General features: G+C 35.3%; 1 protein-coding gene across 8 annotated transcripts in view; it reads left to right on the plus strand.

The window, feature by feature from the left end:
• The window catches only part of RGS7 (regulator of G protein signaling 7), a 501,308-nt gene that overhangs the window by 338,627 nt on the left and 145,486 nt on the right, over positions 1-17,195 (plus strand). For all 8 annotated transcript variants that reach the window (XM_072732891.1, XM_072732892.1, XM_072732895.1 and 5 more), the window contains one exon: positions 2,684-2,734. In XM_072732891.1, the coding sequence (XP_072588992.1) occupies positions 2,684-2,734 (51 nt within the window). The remainder of the gene's footprint in view (positions 1-2,683; positions 2,735-17,195) is intronic.

A 17,195-nucleotide genomic window follows, 5' to 3' on the forward strand; every position in this document is an offset into this window, starting at 1 on the left:
TGACCATTCCTCAAGATAAGTTAGGTTATAAGGCTGAACATGACATTTTGAAATACTTGCATTCTTGTGAGTGGTTTTCCTTCCTTCCTTCCCTCAGAGCTACTTTAGGATATAGGTGAATCCATCCTCTTATATGTATTGAAATCAATGACAGTTGTAAAAGTAACAACTATTAAGGAATACAAGTTAGATTCAACACGTGAAGTCATTTTAAAAAATGCATACATATGGAAACCAATGTTGGGTATGAATGTTTTCATAACTTTTAGAATATTGTTGTCAAGTTTGATAAAAAGTTTATTTAATTTTAATTTTTATTTTTAAAGATTTTTTTAAGTAATCCTTTCATCCAACATAAGGCTCAAACTCACAACCCTGAGATCAAGAGATGCATGCTCTACTGACTGAGCCAGCCAGGTAACTCTAGGTTTGTTCTGAAGGTTTGCACTATTTTGCATTAAGCAGTGAGAATTATTTAGACTTTGTTAACGTCAGTCATATGCTACATCTCAGGTGCAATGGAAGCCAGTCTCCTCCAAGAGAGGTAGAAGTGGAATCTCAGGTCACACAAAATTTCATCCATGCAGCCCTAATGCAGTTTACTATGTATACAAAACTATTTTCATACATATTTTATGCTATTTTATGTAGAAATGAATGATACTGAAAACCAAATGTAAATAGAAATGAATATTTCAGGTAAATCAAGTCCTCTTCCTGAATCTCCCATTTCTGCTCAGAATTCCACCATTCTTTTCATCCATGATGTTCCTATGTTGGAAACCTTGAGTTATATTACTGTTCTCCCACTGGCCACCCACATACCTAATTAGTCACAAAGTCCTGAAGCAAGCTTCTAATTTTACTTTAATTCACTTGTACACTGAACTAGTTCAGTACTTTTCCTTTCAAAATGGGCTCTCAACTAGTAGAAATGTTGGCTGCCCTGCTTTCTATTTGACTGGCCAAAGGCACTCCACATGTATTGCCTATCAAATTCCTTTAACTTGTTTTGATAAGGTCATTTTTCTGTTTAAAATAAAACAGCAGACATACCATGTCTCCCTTTCTCTGCCTGACTTATAGAAAAAAATTTAAATTCTTTCACCTGGAGTTCAAGATCTGCTGAATACACTGTGAATCATTTATTAGTGTCAAGTTCCTATTATTCTCGGCATTTGTTATATAGAAAGAATGCTATAAATAGTTCTTATTGACTATTGCCCCCCCTCTAACTTGGACATAGGCCTTCAGGAACTAAGTTTTGTCTTTTTCATATATCAAAATCTAGCTCAAACATTACATTTTCTGCAGACCCTCATTTTATTCTGTATGAAATGAAAACCTATATTTACTCATGTTTTTTTATTCATCACACATTATCCAACACTTGCTTCAATCCAAATATGGAAAGATGAATATCCTTCCCCACTTCAAGGTACTTACTAGGTGGCTTTATTCAAATAAACAGTGGCACTATTGTGTGATCTGCACTACCATGCAAGACTACACAGAGACCAGTGTTTTTTTTTTTTTTTAAGATTTTATTTATTTATTTATTTATTTATTCATGAGAGACGCACAGAGAGAGGTAGAGACATAGACAGAGGTAGAAGTAGGCTCCCTGTAGGGATCCTGATTCGGGACTCGATCCCAGGACCCTGGGCCAAAGCGTCTGAGCCAAAGGCAGACGCTCAACCACTGAGCCACCCAGATGCCCTGAGACTGGTGGGATTCAATGGAGGTTGTTGTAAACTCAGTGGACAAAAGTGAGAGTCAAGAAAAATTCTTTTGTGTAAATGAATCTTGAGTGTCTTGAAAATAGTGATAAGACATTTCATTCAAAGAGAATAGTACTATAAAGGCGTGGAGACTTGAAACACATAGGAGTGTTCAAAAGCTAATAACAAATCTGGCTTGGCTTGAGAGAAGATGAAAAGACCATCTTACAAAATATTGGTTATGACATCCTAAGAATTGTGCTTCAGACATAGTGATCACTCAATAAGAATTTATTCAATGAACAAATTAATGAATCATTTTATTCACTACAGGTATATTGAACCTTTGTGTTTAAATATATAATATTCAATAATTTACTAGTTTTCATCTGGGCTAATCTTGCCACTTTCAACAACATGAATGGACCTCCATGGAGGTATTACATTAAGTGACATAAGTCAGACAAAGGAAGAGAAATGCCATATGATTTCACTAATATGTGGAATCTTAAAAAAAAAAAAAAAACAAAGCAGAAACAGACTCAGAGAAATACATAGAACAAACTGGGGTTGCCATAAGGGAGAGGAAAGGGGGGAATGGCAAAATTGGGGAAGGGGAGTGGGAGAAACAGACTTCCAGTTACACAATTAATAAGTCATGGGGATGAAAGGCATAGCATTGGGAATATAGTCAATGGCATTGTAATGGTCTTGTATGGTAACAGATGGTAGCTACACTGTGGTGAGCACACCATGACATGTAGACTTGTTGAGTCACTGTGTTGTATGCCTGAAACTAATGTAACATTGTGTGTCAACTATAATAATAAAAAAGATATGTGCAAAAACATAAAAAAACATTCCTGCTAATATGAACGCCAAAAGTTGAGAGTTCTTAAAGTTAACATGTGTATACAAATGTATAACACAAATATTTGTGTTTTTCTTTTTTCTTTTTCTAGGGTCAGACATTGTTCAGTGGTTAATAAAGAACTTAACTATAGAAGATCCAGGTAAATAAATCATTTTCCCATTGATAGAATTATTTACTTTGTGGTTTTAAGAAATATGTTTCTCTTGGGGCTAATATGGCAAGCAAGCAAATCTAAAAGATAATTACATTTAAACTATGCTTTTATTATTTATACAAATTTTATGGTAGTCAAAATATATTTAACTAAAATCTAGTTAGTATATTTTAACAATTTTTCACATATTTAATGTTCCATTTCATAAAATTTGATTCAGGTAATTGATTATTATAGAATGGGTAAATTATACATGTGTTCATAAATAATTATAGATATAATATATAACAAATGATTATGAAGTAATGAAATTTCCCTTCATAAAACACATAAAGGTAAATTTCATTAATTTATCATTTTTCCCTAACTCTGTTTTCGCATGAGGTTTGAAAACAATGTTATTTGTAATTTTTGTTTTTTTGATCATGACTACATGATTTTTTTAATGATCTTATTAAAGTCATGGAGCCATTCACTGTGGTGGATGTTACGTCTGCTGTATAGCATTAGCTAATTTCCAGGTTTTGGGAACAGTTGCTGCCAGCCAATGTTGTACATTGCCTAGAACAAATTCCTACATGTGAAGGACATTTAATGACTTTTTAAAAAATGTCACATAAGAGCTTTCATATGCAGCAAACAGTTTACATTCCTGAAATGAAAATAACATGTATTTTGTTTACAGAAGATGCAAAGAAAACAAACAAAAAGCTTATTAAAATTGATATTACAGTGACTGAGAATGACATACATAGTAGGGAACGATGGCAATACACCAACCGCACAGCAAACTGTCAAGTCAATTAGAAAAGAATTCAGCATGATTTTTGTTCTTGCCTCTGTTGGTTACCACCTTAGAATGGTTTAGAAATAACAGTATATTGAAAGGCAAAGTTTCTATTTTTCCTCATTCAGAGCTAACTTTATAAAGCCATGTTATCGGAAAATGTAGATGTAATTCTATCATAAATGTCTGTGCACACCCCCTGCTCAACTGCTACATGAGCTTTTAGAATACTTATTCTAGCAGGTTAAAAAGGATGAAAACAAGTAAAGATGAAGCACCTATTGTCAGCATCATATTGTTACTAAGTGAAAAAAGAGATGATTCCTGGGACAAGTAGTCACAGTCTTAACAAGTTTACCTTTTGGTCTCAACTCAGGCTGACTTTACAAACTGTAACACCAGACAAAATCCCCCAGTGCTAAAAAACAGATTGACATAGTCATTGACAATCAGGGAACTATGAATTTACAAAAAAAAATGCTGTTGCTCAAAGGGTGAAGTGGATTCAAGAGTATTTCTTGTGAGTTAAGACCAAAAAATGTACTTTAATCCTAGTCTGAAAAGCAGGGGAGATACGTGATTGTAAGAAACAGCTTATAAGAGACAGTCATTGTTCGTAATTTACACCAGATACCACTTTAGCTATAACGTGTATGAAAAACTGATTTTATTTGCTTGCTCTGCAGTTTAAGGAAGTTGTAAATCTTCGTTAGAAGCTATATGGAAAGTTAAAATCAATCATATCCAGGAAGTATCATACATGTTCTTTGGTTCATATTTATGACTGGCCAAAAAACTAGTTGTTGTTGGTTGTTTGGTTGGTTGGTTGGTTAGTTTGAATGAACTAATTCAGCTTCTACAAAGTAAAACACTAGATTTTAAGAAGAGCGGGAAGCATTGGTGACTGTTCTGAAGTAATAACAGATTTGCACACAGAAATGTATCAATCTGGCAGTATAATTTTCATGAAATATGGCCAAGGACATAACTGACATCATTAAAGTTACTCTAATAGCTGCATATATGAAATTAATCATAGCATTTTGTAACTGCTCATTAAAGAGAGACTAAATAGTTATTATAGTAACAGATTTAATTTTAACCGTATAAATTTTCTAAAAATTTAAAAATAAATTATGCCTCATGCCAGGTTTCTATCTGGCTGTCAAGTGGTTGTTTGAAGACCTCTAGGGTCATTGGAACGTCCAGATGTCAGTCATTTGTTGAAAGAGGATTTTGTGACAAGTTGGAAGACATCAATGTCTGGCTGTAGGAACAGGTTCTGTGGCCCATCGAGAAGGTTGCATGGTGTTCAGGGTCTTCATAAGACCAGTAAATCCACATTATTTGTACATTTAGTGTTCAATATTTTGTTATTGAATATTTAATACCTTTCCATTTCTATTGTAATTCAGTGCACATTTGGTTGTATATTTTACTAGAGATTTTGATACTATTAGACAAGTGGCTTTATTGTATTATTCTTTTTAAATAAAGCTATATTTAGACCTTTAATTAGAATTTAGGACGATTTTGACATTTATACACACATATATCCACATATCCATGTAATACACATGCAGGATTCATCTAAAAGTTTTGTTTTCATTTACATCTTGGGTCTATTTTCATGATTAATAGATTTTCTAGAAGAAATTTATTTCTTCATTGATCTATTCATACTTTTATCCATTTAACACATATTTTCTGAATTCTTACTATAGACTAGGCACTGGGAATATAAGAAGAAATTCCCTCCCTGATTGATGTGATTGTCTTTGGCTTCTAGGGTGTCACACTCATGGCTTTTGTTCTTTGTCACTGCCCACATAGCCTTCTGTGACAGTCTGCACTCCTAGATAATCTATGGATGTTGGAATGTCCAAGTTTCTGTCCTAGGTGCCTTTCTTTTCTCCATATACATACTTTTGCTCAGTGGCATATGTGGAGGACTCACAGATTCATAGCTTTCATGCTGACCTCTCCATGCTGTTCCATACTGGTCTATTTGATGCGTATGTGGCCTCTCTTGGGGGATGGTCTCAGCATGACCAAAGTAGAACCCTGATGTATCCCCTCTCAAACCTGCTCCTTCTGTCTTCCCCAGACCAGTTACAGACTTCGATTGTTCAAGTTTGCTTTGTGAGTTCTTTCAGGAGAGTTTCTAAGTTTCCTCATAGGGATTTTGCATGTTTCATATTAAGCATGTTCCTAGTTATTTTATTTTGTGTTACTATTATATGCAAGTTTTTCTCTTCACTTGTATCTACTAACCAGTTATTTGTACATATGAAAAATTTTAATTTATGTATGCTAATTTTCTATATCACTACTTTACTAAATGTTATTTTTGTTAGTATTTTAACTAATTTATTGTAAAGCTTCTTCCAGCAGTTTCTCAGGATTATATGTATTTGTTCAATTCCTGAATCCCTGTGTATCTGACATTAACTTTTGTTGCCTGTGTGTATGTTGACAACTTAGCTACATATATATGCATATGTATGTGTGTGTTTTCCCCTGCCTAGATCTCTGTGATGTCTTCCCTATCTTTGAAATTCAAAACATAAGTAAACAACTGCTAGGGGTTTGTTTGTTTGTTGGTGTATTTGTATGATCTGCTAAATCAGTTAAGTCTGTTGATTCATGTTTACTTAAGTTGAAAAACAATTATCCTGATATATTATTTAGATTTCATTTCTTCATGCCTAATATGCATACAATAATGATGTCTACTACTTAGTGCCTTCCTGAAAATTAAAGAATTAATGTATATAAAGCAGTTACTACTAAAAAAGAACAGTAACCAGGAATTTATTACTATACTTATTGCACAATAATTGCTCAGAAAATAGTAACATTTATTGTTGGTCTTATATTCATTTTTTTATTTTATTTAATCATTTTATTATATTTAATCACTTTCCTGTTTATTTATTCTGGTTTATTCTTTTGAAATAACATTTACTAATATGTTTTATTCTACCTTTTACCCATTTATCATTTTCTTCTCTTTCTTTTCTTAGCTCTTTCCTTTCCTTCTCCCTCTAGGTAAACTTGTTAAGTTTGCACATTATAGAATTCATTCTAATTCCTCCACTGGCAATTCAGATCTTTATTGCTATTAATGGAGAATAAATCTGTTGCATTTCAAGTTTTCATCATTATGTCTAGTTCTGTATTTCCACCTGCCTTTGGCATGCCCCCTTATAGTCAGAGCCTGTTGTCTTGTGAGTCATCTTTCATCTCTTCTTTCATGACATGAGTGTCATTCACTTTTACCGTTTTAATTGAACATAGAAGAGACTGTTGTTAAGCTTACTTCATGCCATGTTATGTCTTAGAAATGTCTGTGGATTTGTTTTATGAATTGTTTTCCCATTTATTTTCCTCAAACATAAAGGATTCCTCAACAGATGTTTGACTTTTGACAGAGTGGATGGGTTGTCTTGGATAACTCAATGCCATAGTTTCCTCTCTTTACAGCAGAAGCTGCAGTGATGGTAATATTAATTTGCATTAATAAATAGGTTAGTTTTAGTTTTTAGTTAGACTGAGTATAGTGGAGAAGGAGTGGAACTGGGAGTGATCCCAGCCTCAGGACGTCTTCACAGTGCCATACTGTCTCTGGATGTGATGAACCCTTTTCATTGGCCACACTTTCACTCTGTATTCTGCTTTGTCAGTTGCCAGTCACCTGAATACTGGGGTCATGCCAGACTTCCATGTTATGTGCTCTTCACGTGGTAGAGAGAAGCTACTGTTTAGTGACTCCATGAACAGCATCCAAAATGGCGTGTTTCCTTCTCTTCTGTTCTGACCTTCCCACTGCAGACTTGGAGGATTCATTAGTCTTCCAGTCTTCTCCACTTAGTACTGTGGTGCTTTCTTAGGAGGGTTTTGCAATCTGGTCTAATATATAGTATATTGTTAGACTTTGGGGGCATGTGTTTTGGCACCCTTCCCAAATTTTTAATGTGGATACAGGTGTCTGTTTATGTGATTTCTTGTTGATGATGATGATTTAATTTACAAACTTTGCTTATGTTGTTGTAACGCAGAGTTAATAATTTTGTTAATACCTTACAACTCTACTACTGAGAACACAGAATATATGTGAAAATACAAAGCACAGAATAAATTGCACTAGCCTCAGAGTTAAAGCCTACCTGATAAGAGTGAAGTGGGAAAGTGTGCTGTGCTTCCCAAGGCCCTATGGCATTTTTCTATTTTACTCTCAGTTGCACAAGAATATTCTGCTGCTCTCCTACCATTAGAGGCATAGGATTTTTGGAGGATGCCCAAACTCTTTCTGCCTGAACATACCACACAGTCCTTGTAGTATGATTCTTCTGGATTACCAAGTCTCTATTTGGAAAACAAGGATGTATACCTTTTGTTTGTTTTTCCCATTGCTTGAAATGGTGTTCTAGCATATCAAATAGCTTTTGCTGTGTAAACTTGTTGGCTTAAAATAAACAACTATTTTATTTAGTTTGTAATTCTGTGGATTGACTGCTCACCTCTTCTGGGAGTTTGCTTGCTTGATTTCTGTTGGGTTTTCTTCTGGATTATAGCCAGGTGGTTGAGTGGATGATCTAGGATTTGGGTACATATTGGTATTTGATAATTTGTCAGTTAGGTGCATCTCATTCTATCATACTCCAGCCTACTAGCACTGGTTTCTTACTATAGTGGTTTTCAGATTTCCACGCACAACACAAACAAACACTCTGCCAAGGCAAGTACCATGGCCAAGTCCAGAACCAGTGTAGGGAAGGACTATCCAAGACCATAGGTGCAGAAATATGTGAGCAAATTTGGGTAGTTACTGCAAAAATCTTGCACATCTAAATTTCTTCTGCCTTTCAGATCTGCTTTTCTATGGTATGTACTATTAGCTTTTACCTTACGTGCGCATAATTTATCCTCCAGAACCTATTCATCATTTGTTAGTAAATATGCTTTGTGTCTAATATCATGTCATTAATTGTGGATGATATTTTGAGATAATTTATGAAAAGACACGGTTTCAGTGAAGGTTGGCACCATTTACAAAATGACTGACAGACATTAATAACTTCTTGACATCACCTTGCTCATTTGTGATCCTTGCTGCCTCTCATTGGAAGAGTCATTCTTGCCCAGCTTTTGAAGTGATGCTGACCAAGGTAGGGAGTATTTTGAGATCCTCAGTCTAATGTGGGCTAGAATTTGAAATGAGCCTCACTATGACTCCTGGATACTGAAGAACATTAAGTATCTCTGTGTTCTCTGAGTGCTACCCTGCTTGTTCCACCTTTCTCTTTCTCTCTGTTCACTTATGCTTCTTGATATCCCAGTATTCCTTGATAGGCATCCTGGAATTTGAAGTTGAGTCATCAGCTTTGCAGAAATACTTGAGCTTGAATCTTGATTTGGGTACTTACTGGCTATGGGCATTAGACAAGTTGGTTAATTTCTCTCTCTCTCTTTTTTTCTTCATCAGCAAAATGCTTTTAATATGGTGTTTTGTGAAGTTTAAATGAGTCAGCATTCAAGTGTGCCTGAATCTTGATTTTATTTTTAAATAGGCTAGATTCTTTTAAAATTCTGGACATTTGCAAACACATTTAGTTAAATTGAATTCTTTAAAATGCATGCAATTTTTTATACTAGCCTTCAAACACAAACTATTCTGTGAACGCTTCTCTCCATTATTCAGCTCCCAATTGCTTTTCTTTACCATGAATTATTTACATTTGCTGCTACTCAGTTTGTTGCTTAATTTTATCTTTTATTTCACATGTTAGTCTTATTGCCTTAGTCAAATCTAAACAACATAATGGCAGAGAACACACATCTCCAATCATTGACTGAAGTGCCAAGATCAATCAGTTCTCAATACTCACTTGATTTTTACTAATGAGAATCCATTGAAGTGATATTAAGTTTATGGTAACCAATGATTCAGTTTATGTTCTCCTAAATAGGTGGGGAAAAGTGAAGAAAAAGAAATTTAAAATGAACTTTTATCTAAACTACACCCAGTGTGAAAGAAATGGTTTAAAGTGCAGATAGAAGAATAAGATTAAGAATAAATACAGATTTATCCAGAATAAAAACTTAATGCTGAATAGTTGCAAAATTTCTTCCTCTAGAGATATTATCTATTGTAAAAATATCTGGAAAATCGAGATTCAGACAAATCAATCAGATATTTTGTTTACACATCATTCAACTGGATTGAGTATCTTAATTGTCACTGAATTAATTAACATAACTATTATGTTCAACATTAGAGTCTGTCATCTACCTCCTAACCCTCCACAGTCTTCTAGAGAAAGTGACCAAAATTCTGTTAATGAATATAATAAAATTCTGTTACAAACAGCCTTCATATCTCATGGTTTTCGTTGACTAGTCAGAGAAATCAGTCTGAGGAATATGAGTATGTATCAGAATTGAGAAAGTATAGAATTATTCCATCATTCTTGATAATGTTTTGTACCTGAAAAGTATTTCATGCTATTCCAAATCATTTTAAATAGATTATTTTATTTGATTACTACAACAATATCATGAAGTAGTCGTGCAAGACATACTCATTTCACAATTGAAAAGTCAACTGAGAAAAACACGAAAAATCAGATTAGATTTTTCACAAAAACAGTGTCAAAGATATAGAACCTCGGTATCCCAATCCATTGCCTTTGTGTCTTCTTTTGGCACAATTATTTTAGGCTTAGATTCTGCTTTTCCTTAAGTAGTTGACAACCATGAGTGATGCATGGATCCACCTGACCAAATGGTCCTTTACATTGTGTTTTTTGGAATAAAGTAATTGATTTTCATAGATTTGATATTACATTTAGATACTACATCCTGGGCATACCTTTTGTTAGAGGTATTTTCTACATAATCCAATGTGTATCTATTGAGTCAAAATATAAAAAAAAAATCTTTTCTGTATGCTCTTCATACTATTTCAAACAACAATCTTGCTTTGGTGGCAGGAGGATAGGAGCTTTTAAAACACTTGCAAATAATCAAGACCCTCATGTAAAAAAAAAGCGTATACAAATGCACATTTTATTGTCCATTCTGCAAGCTATCATGTTAATATGAAAGAAAGTGATTTCTTTATTATTATTCTAATGCCAGTGAACTATTATAGGAATATATTCTGGGTTTCTAAGGCATCATTTAACATTCTGGTGATAACATGCAAGAAATCATAGATTAGAACTATCACATACACCTCTAACAAGATTGATTAGTTTGATCTAGTTCAGGATAATAAATATTACCCAAGCATACATCTTTCAAATGTACATTTTCTGTTATAAATAACAGTTAAATTTATATGAATAAATTCCTCATATCTTTAGGCACCTGCTCCCAACCCATGTCTCTGCTATTGCAGCCAAATCTTCATAGTTATGTACACAAGGAATACTATATGCTATTCTAATTATTTTCATGTGAGAGGAGCAGGAGCCATGGTTTCCTTTATGTATTCATTTCAGTGTGTTATTAGCTTCTCCTCACAAGAGAGCAGTAATTCTTTTTTGCCTGTATTCCATTAGTATCCACCTTTTAAATAATGGTATCTTGTACATTTAATATCATCAGGAATCTCTCACTTGATGACCATTGGCCCTTAGGAATACTCTATCAAGGCAGAAAGTGAAAAAGTCTGCAGATGCTTGCTCCATGATGTCTCCCATTCAAAGTAATCAGTACCAACAATTAAAACTCAATCACACCCAACCTGTTAAGACCAACTGTCTCATTTAACTTATTATCTGAATGTACCCATTTCTTCATTATGTATCTATATGTGTATGTTTTACATTTACATTTAAGTACTATACTTCATAATGGAATAAGATTGCTTTTATTGTTTGACTAATATAACTATGCAGTTCCTCTATACAATTAAAACTCAAAACCCAAAGTATATACTGAAAAGTCTTAATAAAGTCCATAAATAGAAGTTTTCATTATCAGAATAGGAGTAATTTCTCCCAATATGTCTCCTATGGTTTTAAGCCAACAAGAGGCCATTTTCCTGTTGATAGAAGTATTTTCTGCTTGGGCTTCTGGCTGCCTTCATATTCCCTCTCCATAATTATATTGCAAATAACAATGGAAAAGAATTACAATATATTAACATTAATTAATGAGTTCCTTCCAGGTACCATGCTGGATGATTTCTTCTTATTTAATTCTTGTAAATAGGAAGGAGACAAGAGAGTTCACATGTACTTAACACCAACAATATGCCAACACCATGTTGAGAAATTGATATATGTTATTCAGTCTTAAGGAAAAAAGAGAAAGAAACTTCATGAAGTAGGTGGTATATCAGAAAACTTAAGTCTCAGACCATGAAGCTACTAAAAGATAGAACCAGTATTCAAATCCAGATACATTTGATTTCAAAACATTAACACTTTCAGATCCAGAGGAGTATCAATTTCATTTTACTGCTGAGATCCCTAAGGCTTAGAGCCAAGTTGAGATATGGAGCTGGGATTCACATGTGATATGTATCAGACATGATGCCAACATACATGCATTTGTTAGAGATTCAGTAGGTGCCACTTCTTTATACCAATACCCTCTTTTGGTTTGTACTGGCCAGCACATGCATCTATAAATACCAGTTCCAGAGTTTTATAATCTTTCCCATTTATACCTGATTGGCAGATTTTTTTTATATACTACTTATTAGAGTTTCCAACAATTAAGGAAAGTACTAAAAACAGCTGGGAATCAAATTAGAATTGCCATCTTTTTGCTTGTAAAACTTGAACAAGCATAATTATGCCAGAGTTACTTTCAAATAGTTGTTTAACTTCACTTAGGCACATTTCATATCTCAGCAGAGATTGATATTTCTATCCTATGAACTAGACAAAAACAAAAATAAAGACGAAATGGAAAAGCTCAATTGCCCCATAGCATTGTCTAATTCTTCTGGCAGCTGGTTGATGTCTTTGTTGTTTTCTTCTTTTTAGGTCTTCACTGTCTATTTTCATTAACCCTTTGTGTACACATGTTCCTTTTATAAGCCAACTTGAATTTTTTTGTTTCAGGAAGAAATAGCATACACATTTTTTAAAAAGTAGGAGGCTTGGAGGGAAGGAAAGGAAGAAAGGAAGTAAAGAAAGAAATTATAAAGAGGAAAAGAAAAGTAGAAAGGATTTGATAAAGTTAATAAGGCCTGGAGCATAGGGCATCACTGAAATAGGCCAATTCATCAGGATTGGCCACTCAGAAAAAGGACAGGGAAATGTAGGTGATTATATTCGTTATCCAGAGGTAGCCATAGACTGTTGTGTAAGAGCTGTATGAAAAGTCAGGCCCCTTTATCTTTTATTAAGATAACAGTATTTTTTATTTCCCAGCTGAAGAATGAGTTAGGATTTTCTATTTGAGCTGAGAACAAGCCTACTTGTCCTATTCATAAAGCTTTTCCAATTGTTATATATAAGAGTGGCAGGAAATGTTCACAAAAACAGCACAGAACACAAGATAGCGATTCTCATAGAAGCTTTGTGACCAGAATGTGATCCTACCATAGCATGAATGCACCTGTCTCTTCACTATCATTTGGTTGCAAACCATACATTTTTTTTCTGCTTTCACAGAAAAAAAAGGCCTTTTTAAAATAATGGGGCCAAGAAACTCAATGTAACATACAATATGAGTTTTATATTTTGAGAATTCCCCTATAGGCAAAGAAGGCTTTATGTCTAATAAAACTAGAATCCCTTTTAAAATTTGCAGTTATTGCAATGCCTGGGTGGCTCAGCGGTTGAGCATCTGCCTTTGGCTCAGGGCATGATCCTGGGATCCATGATCAAATCCCACATCAAGCTCCTTGCATGGAGCCTGCTTCTCCCTCTTCCTAGGTCTCTGCCTCTCTCTCTCTCTCTCATAAATAAATAAATAAATAAATAAATAAATAAATAAATAAATAAAATCTTTTAAAAAATAAAATAAAATTTGCCATTTTGTTATAATCATGTCATCTCTGTAACTACCCAGAATTGCTCCTTTCCAGTGTCTAGACATTTGAGACCCACTGGTGTGCACCATGTACATCATGTAGAATTCTGATTAACTCTGTTTCATGTAAGGCACACACTTGGGCTGTGATTTTGTCACTTTCTAGAAGTAACTGCTTTTTTAATTTTAAAAGGGATCTGCCAGATGTTACTAGCACTTTGATCTTATGGAATAGCCACGAAAAGAGGGGGGGGTGACAGATTTTCAGGCTATCAATAGTTGCGTGGCTATTTCAGCAAACCTGACATTTGATTTTTCCTCTGCTGGGGTTCATCCATGAAAACATCTGTGATCTGGATAGTTGTGGGCCTCTTTCTAAGCAGTGATGGACACACACTTGTTTATTATCCTCCTGAGAGCTTCACCACTGAAGCCTTAGCCTTCACTAAGTGATCTGCCAGGTGTCTCTTGATTATTGCCTCAGGGACCCCCTAAGAACTGCTTGTATGTTGTTCAACAGACTTTTTGTGGGGATAGATGTCAGATGTCTTATATAGTACCTTATAATGCACACAGTTTTCTTAAAACATTTTGAATTATATAAACCATTATAAACCCACTGTAGGTAATCTGGGAAATAGGAGGAGAGTAAAAAGCATTCACAAAAAGCACTCAGGTAGCCACAACTAAAATTCTAGCATATTTGCCAGTCCCACTCAGTGTCTTCCCCTTCCTGTATGTGATCATTTTCCTGGACCACTCATGAATCAGCATCTCATATCCCTTCCTCCCACCTATTTGTGATGCCCACATTCTTGCCAGAGCCTCCATTGCCCTTTAGAAATTGCTGTATTCCAGAACAATGACCCTCTGTTGCTATCACTTTGACCCCAACCATGGGCACCACTCCTACCTGGGTGGTGGGAAGCCTGTACTTCTTCACAGACTTCACTTTCACCTACCAGACTAACTTTTCACAAGATGTTTTTGAATCTCACAGGGAGTAGAAGGAAAATACATCACAAACAGTAACCGTTACCCCCTTCACAGTCCGGATCTGTCTGTACCTCTTTAGAAGCTGTTTCCGTGTTGCCCTCCTCAACTTCTAGGGACAGTGGCCAACATCCCCAACACTGAAAATCCTCCAGGCATATTGAGGCCCAGAGTCTGGGATTAACTGATTCCTAGTGAATAAGAAAAGGGTACAGTTTTCCTTCATCCTACTGGTGGCTTCAAATACAGTTTCTGAATTCTCATATCTGACTCCAGGATTGATCAATCCTGGATCTCTTCTCAGGACATCTTAGGACTGACCTCTTCTAAGGATATGTTTGAGGATTGACCTCTATCAAGGGTGTATTGACATAACACTTCCTTGTTGACAGAGGCTTGGACTGTCCCTCCATTGTCACATGATGGTCTCGCTTTAGGACATTTTACAAAGTCTGGGGCACATATTCACTAGAGTAGGAGCTTTATGAGTTAGAAGGTCTTCATTTTGCCCTCATTCTGTCTCTGGCATTTTTAGAGTGCCTGGCACATATTGGGCATTTAAATGTTCTTGAATTGAATATTTTTAAATAAAATGATTAGTAACATAATAAATAGCCTGTTTTTATCTTTTATATTTCAATATTCATGGTTCACACTCTAGATGGAGGTTTACCTCAAAGTGAAAACCTGTAGGCTTCCATGTCCCTCCATGACATACAGAGTGTTTAGCTATAGAACAGAAAGAGAAACTTCCCAGGGTTGTCAATCCATAGGTTTCAAATAATCTATTTTTCTCTAAGTAAAGTCAAGGATAGATGTTATCCAACCACAGCTGTAATGTTCTGAAATAGCCTAAGGAGGTTGCTTTTATTCTATGGAAAAAATGAGTTTTATGAGCAAATAGTAGCTCCTATTAGAAACAAAACATGATTTAGTGGATAAAATGTTACAGCACGCTGGAAAACCCAAGCGAAAGGCATAGCAAGGATAACAGAGTCACTTAAAAAGACAAATTTATCATTTGGATATTTATCTTTAGGCCTGAAATGATATTATATTAAGTGAAATAACTGCTTTAGGTTATGCTTTGATTTTTTTCTTTCCTGAGAATTTTTCAACAAATGTAAAGCCATTGGAAAGTATCCTGACACCCTGCAGATATCCTGTCTTTCTAACATGATTCAAGGTCAGACCATTTGCTTCCAACTTAGAAAAGTAGCAGTTGTAGACATTTATTTTCCTACAGTTTAGGGACAGAAAGTAGGCCAGCTTTTCTGGAATGACACTTTTATGCTGGCCAATAGCAGGAGATAAGATGGAGGTGTTGGGTGGTTGGGCATGAAAAGCCCTGATTTCTCTTCTGAGACATTTCTACAATATCTGGAAGCAATGATCAGCCATCAAGGAAGGAGAGTATCTTGCCCCCCTAAAAATAGGTAAATTTCCATCATCTTGCCTTTGTATAAATATGAACCCTAAATTTTATTAATGTTTTCCAGCTCCTGCTGGGCTCTCAAGTTGATAAATAGACCTAATTTACAAACATATGGGCAATGGTAGCCTAATAAGTTTTTGGTCACTGATGCAGTACCATAAACAGAAAGAAATTATTGAAAGTGCAAAAGACTTCTTAACCCAGTGCCTTAACTTGCCTTTAACCACACCCCAACTGTTCTATCCAGCTCTTTCCAAGAGAAATAAGAGCAAAGATTTGGGTATGAATGCTTGGCAGCTGAGGGCCCCTTCTTCCCTGGGATTGCTGAGAACAGGAGCTCATGCAGCTCCTTCTCATGCCCTTGCTCTTTACCCACCTGCATCTCCTGCAGATTCTGTCAAATGTTCCCACACATTACATATTCTCTCACTGAAGCAAATCCCAGGGACATGGCTTGCAGGGACTGCCACTAAAAGTTAAATAAGGCTGCGCAGTTGAGAATACCTCTGTAACTAGTAATTGAAACATTTGAGCAAACCATCGATTCTAAGCACAGCACCTCATGGGAGAAGGTGCAAACACACTGACAGGGATGTAGACAGTTTAAAAATAAAGTATGGGGAAAAATAAATAAAGAATGGGGCAGAAATGTAGCTATTGCTTAGCTTAGATTATATCATACAAATTTCTCCCATCATCTTAAATAAGACCTCTGTGGAATATTATATTCTGTGATATATGAGGATGGTAGAAGCCCAGGCTTCTCTCTGTGATGTGATGCTATAATAAAACAGTAACAGGAGAAACCAGGCTTGCAGATAGGATCATTCATGCATTTAATAATTATGTACACACAAAATGTGCTTGTCCCTGCATTGGAGGCGCAGTGATAATCAATATACCCATACTGTCCCTCTCACGGGAGAAATAGACATCCAAGGAATCCTTATACCAACAGCAAAACAACCAGCCACTTCAACTCACAAATGCTTCCAATTTTCTCTCGGTTTGTCCTTCTAGTAATACACCGACTCTCTAGTCCCTGGTCAATCTCACTATGTTCCCATCTCTACATGAAATTCTGCATACATTATGAAAAAATTACTCAATGCTATAAATTATTGCCCCCAAGATGTTCACAGCTTCCAGCCTCAATCAGACCTTCGGAGTCTCCTGGCAATTGTGTTTTCCTAGTCACTGCTTCTACTCAGTGGTAGTGATTATTCAAAGCT

Source organism: Vulpes vulpes, chromosome 13 (genome assembly GCF_048418805.1).
Source record: "Vulpes vulpes isolate BD-2025 chromosome 13, VulVul3, whole genome shotgun sequence".
NCBI classification, from domain to species: Eukaryota; Metazoa; Chordata; class Mammalia; order Carnivora; family Canidae; genus Vulpes; species Vulpes vulpes.